A 9783-nucleotide genomic window follows, 5' to 3' on the forward strand; every position below is an offset into this window, starting at 1 on the left:
GCCCTACCCCACCTCCGCAAACTTCTCCGCGCGATGACTCTAGCAACAATATCGACGACCTATCCAGCACCGACGACCTCCCGACGACTATTCCGATGACCGCTCACATTTTCAATAACTACATTTTTTCTTCTTTCTTGGCAATGACCCGTGACTAGTTCCATTAGATCTGTGACCTGTGAACATTGTGATCTGTAACCAATTTTATTGAATCTGTGATCTAATCAGATGGAATAAATATGCATATGATCAATTTCAAAATTAAGAAATAAAGTTTAAAATTTCAAAAATCAAATACTATTAAAATTTTAGTTATGAAATAATCAATCAAAAAAAATATTTTTGTAATTAAGCCCTTGTTTGAGCCACATTATTGGAATAAAAATGCATTTTTGAATAGTATATTAATGGAAAATATGTGGTTAAAAAATAATAAAATATTTTGGATTTGCGTATAATATTATTTTTATTAAAGAGTGTATCGTTAAAATAATGTCAAATCACTGTTGAAAAATACATTTTTTTCAAATAATGTGGCTCAAACAAGGCATATGATTTTTAACCTGTGATTTGTTACCTGTGACTTGTAACATAAAGTGTGACCTATAAATTTGATCCATGACTTTTACAAAACGACATGTGACCTATTAATATTGATCTGCAACCCGTTTTATATTAGTTTGTGACTTATATGAAATGATAGTAACTTGTGAATTCAAACCTGTGACCACTGAATTAGGACCTTAAAAGCGAATTGTGACCCGTAATGTATTAATTGTGACCTTATGTGTTCATGACCAAATTTGTCTTTGGTGTAACTATTTGTGACCATGTTAGTCTAATTTTTGACCATATGTAATCAAGTCACATACAATCACAGTTAACACAAATTTGGTCATAAGCAGTCACAATGAAAATAGATTTGGTCACTCACCATCATTTCCAACATTGGAAACCAAACGTATACCACCTCACCAAAACTACACGTACTACCAGCAATGGAAGCATTGGCAACGCTCCGCACCACACCACCCCACCACCAATACAACCTAACAACATTGCAACCAACGCCAGTACCATGACCAAGACCACCACCACCAGATTCAACAAAAACCACCCCAACCACCATATCTACCACCACTGCTACCAACAAAAATCAATCGCCACCATATCCAACAAAATCACCACCTCAAAACCACCCCACTACACCATTAACACAACTTTAAAAGATCTAGTGCTTGATTGCTTGAACAAAAAACACCAAAAACTCCGACCTGTTACCATCGAATCGGCAAAATTCCATATCATTGGATAGCCCTCACTCCCCTCTACACGTATCACCCAGCACCAGCCCTCACGCCACCAAATTTGGCTTGAATCGATGGCCAAAATCACTTTCTTCGACGAGACCCATGCCCTTTTCCATAATACCAGTCGACTATACTCATTAGGGTGCACCTTTTCATGGTCTTGTAACATCAACAAATCCACACAATCAATATTTACAGCCTCATTTTTGAATCAATTGAAAACGCAACTTTCCAAGCCCAGAATCCGTAGATTTGGGTCAAAATTAATTGAACACTCCAATTATAGATCTTTCATTACCCAAGGAGAAAATTTTGACTGAAAGGAAGCCTTCACTACATATTGAATTGCCAACGGTGAAGAAATTTGACCAGATCAATTTCGCAAAGTCATCTTAGTCGAACAAGGCGTCAACAGTACATGATAACTCAGCTGTGGAGAAGTGTCACTACAGAGGGGTACAATAGCGACCATGTGGGAAGTAGCGACGACGGGCAATCCAATTCTAGAGAGAGAAAAAAAGGGAAATGCTCGTGCGAGAGAGATTGGGTGTGGTGTGTGGGAGTTAGGCATGGGTAGGTTGAATTCTAAGGAATATATTTATTTAATAATTTTTAATTACCACCCGAATTATGAAATTAAATTTAATCCCTCTTATTGATGAACACTAGTTTTTAAACCCAGTTTCTAGGTAATTTTCCCAACTGTTTAATCTTTTTGTTAGGGCTGGCCTGAGCCAAAGCCACTAGGTCAATGGTTTATGGCATCCAATTGGTTTTGAAAGTTTGGGCCTCAAATTTTTTTTTTATTACTTGTTTATTCTAATTATTTTTATATTTTAAATATTTTCATAGTTCCTTTTATACAAACTTTTCATTTAAATGTAAGTATGCTATTTATTTAAATATTTAATGTTGCCACATTTGTTAAAAATATGTATAAAGGGCTTATAATTAGATATGGCAATGGGATAGGTGGGGGATGATTGGCCATTCTCGTCGCTCGCATGGTTGTATATTTCTATCACCTTACCTCGTATCCCATACCCGATTAAAGTGGGACGAGGTAGGTCTGGGATGGGGCTAGGCAAGTTTCCAGCTCCATTTATCTTTTTTCATTTTTATTTTTTTTATTGTTTGCTTTTTTATATTTTTAGTCGATGAATATTATTATGTTTTTTTAGCCAATTTTTTTAGAACAACTCATGTGTTTCTTTAAAATGATGATAAATTTTTTATTTTTGTATAATAAAAAACTTAAATTTAAAATTAACCTCGCCCCATCCTATTTATCAAGTTAGGCTGATAATCCCCACCCCGTTCCGAGGAAGGGGTTCACGATTATTTGGTTGAATCAATTTTTTTGCCATCCTACTCATAATAAATAATCATATAGGATCTCAAATTTTTCAAAATTAGCCTTACTTTTTGTTTAACCATTAAATTTTATTCAAATAGTTAGAGCATTTTCAAGAGCATCTCTACTTTCTAAGAACTTATTTTACAATTTATAGAGTATCTATAAATTTAAGGAGTAAAAATTTTTAATTACTCCAACAGGCTCTTTATATTTAACATTTAATTTTACTACTCCTAAAAATTTATTATTATTTTTTTATCATTTATTTTCACTAGTTTTCTTTTAAATTATTATATTATTTTTCTCCATTGAAAATTGAACTATTTTAAATGCTTAATTATAGAGAGTGAGTTTGACTCTCTAAATTTGGAGAGCCAAACTCACGTTCTATTTTAGAAATATAATTTTAAGAATTGACTATTTAAAATAGAAAGCATCTTATGTTTAAAGAGTCTCTTAAAGACGTTCTTACCTATAATCTAAGTATGGAAATAGGACCCACTATGCTATAGAAGTTAAAGATAGGGTAAAGAGGCGAAATGATGTGCAATTTAGCGTTTGATAGGCTTGTGAAAATATTGAATCCATGCCCTAAGGAGATAATTATTCAAATGGTCACTGAACTTTGCAAAAAACTTTAAAGGGATCATTGAACTTTCAAAATCACCCAAGTCATCATTAGACTTTGCAAAAGGTTTCCATGAGATCACTCAACTTTAAAAATCACTCCATTCATCACTAAATTTTGTAAAAAGTTTCAACGACATCACTAAATTTTGTAAAAAGTTTCCTTAGAGATCACTGAATTAGTGACCCTTAGGAACCTTTTACAAATTTTAGTGATGAGTGGGATGATTATTAAAGTTCAATGACTTAGTAAAATTTTTTTGTAAAGTTTAGTGATTTGATGATTTTTAAAGTTTAGTGATCCCGTGAAATTTTTTTGCAAAATTCAGTAATTATTTGGATTATTATCTCGTGCCCTAAGTGGATATAATGAATGTATTAGACTACTTTTCAACATAACAAAACTTCGCTAGTTGAGAATGCGAATATCAAATCGTCCATTTAGTGCACAAAGTAATTATGTAATAAAATATTTAAGAAATATGATTAAAGTGTACTAGACTTTGAAGAGAGTGACATAACTGAATGAATAAATAACGGGGTGTTATTAAGAGTTAAAATTTTGATTTACCCATGTGCTGCACATACTTCAACACGAATGTCAGTTAGCGCTCCACGTTAAACATGTTACACGTCTAGATTTTGATGCACATATGTAATAAGTCGAGGAGTGTATGTTATATTGGACCCCTACCAGTGGAAGTGAGACTCACTAGGGATGAGTCTAGGGACCAGTCTGTTCACTCGATAAGGGTTATGCCTAACACCCACTTGCCTAAAGTTATGTAATAAATTATTGTTAGTGTGTCAATTAATAAAGATCTCACTTTGTTAGTGCTCTTTAAATATTTTATTAGTCAAGAAACATATTAATTAATTATGTATTTGTTACTTTTTTCAGGATAGTATTGAATAGATAAAAGAAAAATTGGATGACGTAGGAAGTTGAGCTAAGCACGTACGCCTAAGTCGTTTAGATTTAAGTTCGAGAACTTATAAAAAATAATTTTCAAAAGATATTTTTATCGTACTTATTTATGTTTTTTTAGGTACTTTCATTGTTCCAAAACATTGATTTTAAGTTCCCGTGCTTGTTTATATTCTCAATAATTTAGAATTTCTTTAGGAGAAATGCACTTCAAAATTGCATACAAATCTTTTATATTTTGTTCGATAATAATAAAATGAACTTAAAGAAAGGTAAACAATTTTTGTTAATTATGAGCCCGCGAAAGGGTCTAAAATGAAATAATAAAAATAAAAAGCCCCAAAACTATAAGTTTTGACTTTTGTATTCCATTCGCTCACTCTTTCTCCTCTCTGCAACCAATTCTCCGCCTTATCTCAACAGAGGCAAAACTGAGTTTTTTCTCTGCTCAGACAGCCCAAACCCGTTTCTCAAAATGGATAAGACCCGGGCCACATTAGTATGGCGGGACATTCCGGGTCTTGAAGAGACCAGTTTCACAGAGCCAGATCAATGGCGGAAGAAATGGTTCATTCAAAATTCCAATTCAAGCCGGAGTGGCAGTCGGTATGAATTTGCGTGTATATCAGTTGCTGAAAAGAGGGAAGAAAAGGAGTTTTCGCCTACGTCGGCTCAGCTTGTTAAGCATCCTTTGGTTTTCGTTGCATTGGTTCCTAAAGATGCCGCTCTATTCGCCGCCGGCGCAATTGCCGGAGCCGCTGCCAAAACCGTCACGGCGCCGCTCGACCGTATCAAGCTCCTTATGCAGGTTTTTTTTAAGATTAATTTAATAATTGAATTTGGAGGCAGTTCAGTAATTAATAATAGTTGCTGTTATCGGTACAATATTTCTACTTCATTTGCGCTATTTTTCTGTTTCTTGATTTGTATTGCTGGAAACATTTGCCTGATTCATAAGAATTTCTCTTTTATTTCTAATATTATGAGTAGTGAACATGTTAATCATTTGCACTTGTCTTTACTGGTAAGTTGGTTTGAAAATTTGGAACACATAACAGTTGCACATTACAACAAACAAGATTTTAACTTTTTCTGTTCCATGTAATCATCATGCCTTGTAGGGTGTTTTTCTTTTCATTTTTTTTTCTTTTTTTAAAACATGCCTTGTAAGGTGTGTGTGCGCGCGCGCTTAAAGTAGACAGTAAAAAGTGGTAATGTTCATCTAACCTGATTCATTCTGGTCATTACCGACTGGTATTTTTTAATCATTTTCAATCAATATGTTGTTGATTGAAAATCAGGTTGTTGCAAGTGTTCATTTCCATGCTTTCACATGTGTGTACGTGTGTACGAGTTTGCTTTTAATATAAGAAAGCTGTATATTCTTATATGACTTCTAAATGAGGCTATAGTTTCATTTAGGAGGGGCAGAATATGGCTTCTCCTATTAAAATAAGAGGTGTTGTAGATTCTTCACCCATTACTCTGCATTGCAGACTCATGGGCTTAGAGCTGGGCAAGAAGGCGCGAAGAAGGCTATAGGATTTATTGAGGTATCTCCATGGCATCTTTCTTGGCAAGTTGTTTGCTTACAAATGTTATTCATTCACTTTTATAGACACTGCTAAGTAACTGCATAGTGAACCATGGACCAAAAGGATGTGGAGATTGCGTTATCTGCTATACATATAAGGATATTCTTCTATTCCTCCATGCTCACTCATTACTTATCTCAGAGTGTCTGTAGAAGCCATTACTGTCCTATTTTCCCCTTTTACATTTACCAAAGTAGGTCACCTCTCGAAAAGTTTTAGAAAAATTCATGCAACTATAGAGACTACTTTGCTATACGAATTTACCTGAAAAAAATAGCAACTTTTTATGTTCCATTTATTCTTTTTGGGTGATCATCTAAACTTGGCCGATGAGGGATGACCGTGCTATTCAATAAGCTGAAGTGTGATAAAAATTGATATTATGTGCAAAAAACTAATGGATACAAGATTTACCATCCGCGGACAGAATTTTTTCTTTGTGTTTCTGTTTCTAAATAATTAGAAAAACAGAGTACCAGTGCTTGGCAAACAATATAAAGGAAAGTAGCGAGAAAGAGAAGATGCAAGCTTCCCGATTTGGGGAACCTCTAAAGCTGAAGTTTTCATGCATATCAGACTAACAAGCCAAAAAGTAATTACGCTGTATGCGATCTTGAGACTAAATTGATCCGAGCTTATGGTTTCAATATGTGGATTAGTCATTAAATCAGTTCTAGTTTACTCATGGAGTTAAACTAACTAACTAGCTAAGTTGGACAAGATCAAGGAGTCTGGAGTTGACTGGTGCTGAGCTGCAGTGGCTTGACTCATCATATAATGCCTCAAGAAAAGCACAATGTTCATATGTAAATATTTCAGATGCTTAAACCCAACTTTTCATGACTCATTAGCTGTCATATTTGTTTTCCTAGTTGTAATATGTTAGTTCAATATTTTTTCAGTAGTCCTTTTTTATAGTTCTTACGATCACTGCCACAGGCAGATGCACTTGCAGTTTCCTTTTTGTATGGGGAGCCTAAGCAATACTTAATTGTCTTAGCACCCAGCCATTTTCCATTATCTTTATTCATATAAGTTCTTTTTCTTCTTGGACATATTTCCAGATTTTGTAGGTTAGTGATAACTTTTCTTTTCTGTACTTGGTCAGCGGCTTTTTACCACTGTAGTACTTTTATTCATCCACAGTTCACACATTGCTTCTTATATATTTTTCACCATATATTGTACAATGATTACATGTAACCTTTCGGATTTGTTAGGCATTCACATTAATTGGGAAGGAGGAAGGAATTAAGGGGTACTGGAAAGGAAACCTTCCCCAGGTATGTTGTTCCCCTTTTTTTTCCTCAGTGTCAAGAGCTCCTTTCTGCAGTCATTCAATGATTTCAACTCGTATAAATATTTCATTGATCTGAAATTGTCTACTCATTTTTTCCATTTTAATACTCTAGGTGATACGGATCATACCTTATAGCGCAGCACAGCTTTTTGCCTATGAAACATACAAGGTGATGGTGAAACTATCTTCCGAAAGACGTATAGCATCATATTGATTTGCAATTATATGAGAAAATCAACGTTTCATTTTCCAGAAACTATTCCGAGGAAAGGATGGAGATCTTTCTGTAATTGGAAGATTAGCAGCAGGTGCTTGTGCTGGCATGACTTCAACTTTTGTAAGTTACAAAAGAAATGGACAGACTAAAAACGGGGTCTTGTTAGATTACTCTTAGTCTGTGGACTCCATGCTAATGTCTTTTTCATAGCGTGTTTTCATGGTGTGAGTTTTTCAACTAGTACCAAGTATTTGGGTGAAGCTAGAGGCTTGTGGGAACTTATTGCAGAAAGAAAGCAAGAATTTGATGTCCACAATGTTATTCAGGATCTCTCCATTTCTTTCTTTGCACAAACACGCACAAAAACCGAGTTTATGTACTTTCAACAAGTGTTTATATCTTCTGATTGTTTATTTTTGTAGGTTACTTATCCTCTAGACGTCCTTAGGTTAAGATTGGCTGTTGAACCTGGATATAAAACAATGTCAGAGGTAAAGCTATTTGTTTTATGTAAATTCGTAGCACAAGGGCTTTCTGCATTTGATGATGAGTCCTATTTATTCTCCTCAGGTGGCCTTGAACATGTTGAGAGAGGAAGGAGTTGCGTCCTTTTATAATGGTTTAGGACCTTCTCTTATTGGAATCGCACCTTATATTGCAGTCAATTTTTGCGTTTTTGACTTGTGAGATTACTCTTTTTGCAATTCTCCCAGTTAATTGCTATTTAGGTTAAATAAGAGAACGTTTGGCTAAGCTTTAAAAGAAGTAAAAGTTTGTTTACAAACATTTATCCCTTACAAAATGAGTTAATCATGTCTTACATTGACCCATAAAAAAACTATTAATTTTAACACCTATTTACTTGTAAATGAACTTTATAAGTTTAGCCAAACATGCTCCAAGTCCAAAATATCTCTAACTCAGAATCTGTTCCGAATGCCAGGGTGAAGAAGGCTCTGCCAGAGAAATATCAAAATAGGACTGAAACATCCATGGCAACAGCCTTGATCTCAGCCACAATAGCCACACTCACATGCTATCCTCTGGACACAGTTAGACGACAAATGCAAATGAGGGGTACACCGTACAAGACAATTTTTGATGCCATTCCGGGTAATATAATGCTAAGTCAATTAACTACTTCATCAATTTCTCATTTTTCAAAGTGGAACAGGAATAAATCGAAAATGGTAAAAATAAAGCTATAGATACAAGGTATGAGAATAGACATCACTCTGTGTAAAGGTTGATTGAACAGTGACTGAAAGTTATGTAACGAGCAGGATAAAATTTCTTAAACCACATGTGCACCTGCACACACTTGACAATACAGTAATAAACACGCACTCTTATACGCTCTCACTGCAACTTGCATCAAATCAGCACATAGGCAATCGAAGATAATGATACTGTTATGGTTTTGCCATTCCATCTAAGTCTTGTTTGTTCTATATAGTAAAAAATGATTTGAAATGTGATGCAATTAAATGAAATTGCAATCTTGGAGTTTCCAGCTAGAAGTTTCTAATTATTAAATAAACAATGTGATTTAGGTATTGTGGCTCGTGATGGCTGGCTGGGATTATATAGGGGTTTTGTGCCGAATGCATTAAAAACCCTACCAAACAGCAGGTTTTGTCTCTTACTTTTGCATCCTCTGTTTATATTTTCCTATTCCCTCTTATTGGAATTCTTTTCTTCAGTTTGAAGGGTTCTTTCAAAGTATACGAGTTAAGATTTTCTGTGGATTATAATCCCTTCTCCATTTTCTTCGCAGCATAAGGCTTACCACCTTCGACTCTGTCAAGCGTCTGATCACAGCCAGTGAGAAAGAACTTCAAAAAATCATGGAGGAGAATCGCAAGAAACGAGATCAAACTGGAAACTGCACTCTCTAGATTATCATTGATACAATATTATTATGGCATTCCTCACATGTATTCAGTTTTCTGAAAGGATGTCCAACCGAAAGCATTTGTTGAAACGTGGGAATGAGTTCTTCTTAGCCATCCTGGGGGATTTAAATTTTGTAAAACAGTATGGACACGTTTTGGCACCTTAGTGATGAGGACATCCTTATAGTTGGACTTTTATTATTGTTTCAGTATTTTAGTTGGACTTTTATTTTTGTTTCAGTTGGACTTTTATTTAAATTTACGTATTTTAATTAGGACTTAAATAATGGGCTTGGCCCTATATTTCTAGGTTTTCATTATTTAAACCTATCATTGGTTTGTAATTTGGGAGTTGATGAATTTTGATTAAATTATAACGTTGGCTCCAGCCGTTTGCCTCTCTGCTCCCTGCCTCTGTTCTTCTTCCTCTCTCCCTTTCTACCATCTCTTCTTGTTTTAGTTATTGAATCCTTCACCCTACATCAAATTGGTATCAGAGCCTAACTTGGTTTTCAACACTATGAATCTCTGCCCAGAAGTTGACCTACTCATCC

The 9783-nt window shown here is 34.8% G+C and overlaps 1 protein-coding gene across 1 annotated transcript; it reads left to right on the forward strand.

The window, feature by feature from the left end:
* The first annotated feature begins 4582 nt into the window (after positions 1-4582).
* On the forward strand, positions 4583-9469 carry LOC111408110 (probable envelope ADP,ATP carrier protein, chloroplastic). Its single transcript, XM_023037901.1, has 10 exons — positions 4583-5030; positions 5719-5775; positions 7038-7100; positions 7230-7286; positions 7371-7454; positions 7757-7825; positions 7905-8017; positions 8278-8447; positions 8888-8966; positions 9112-9469. Exons 1-10 carry the CDS (start codon positions 4698-4700, stop codon positions 9230-9232), a joined length of 1146 nt encoding a protein of 381 aa, XP_022893669.1. The 5' UTR covers positions 4583-4697; the 3' UTR covers positions 9233-9469.
* Positions 9470-9783: the final 314 nt, after the last annotated feature.

The sequence above is a fragment of the Olea europaea genome, chromosome 13, assembly GCF_002742605.1.
Source record: "Olea europaea var. sylvestris chromosome 13, O_europaea_v1, whole genome shotgun sequence".
NCBI lineage: Eukaryota > Viridiplantae > Streptophyta > Magnoliopsida > Lamiales > Oleaceae > Olea > Olea europaea.

What these genes read in the sequence shown, in the direction of transcription:
- LOC111408110 (XM_023037901.1), top strand. Translation starts at nt 4,698, where the DNA reads ATGGATAAGACCCGGGCCACATTAGTATGGCGGGACATTCCGGGTCTT. An exon ending in GTATCAAGCTCCTTATGCAG is followed by an intron (nt 5,031 to 5,718) that starts GTTTTTTTTAAG and finishes TCTGCATTGCAG; the next exon opens with ACTCATGGGCTTAGAGCTGG. An exon ending in GGAAAGGAAACCTTCCCCAG is followed by an intron (nt 7,101 to 7,229) that starts GTATGTTGTTCC and finishes TTAATACTCTAG; the next exon opens with GTGATACGGATCATACCTTA.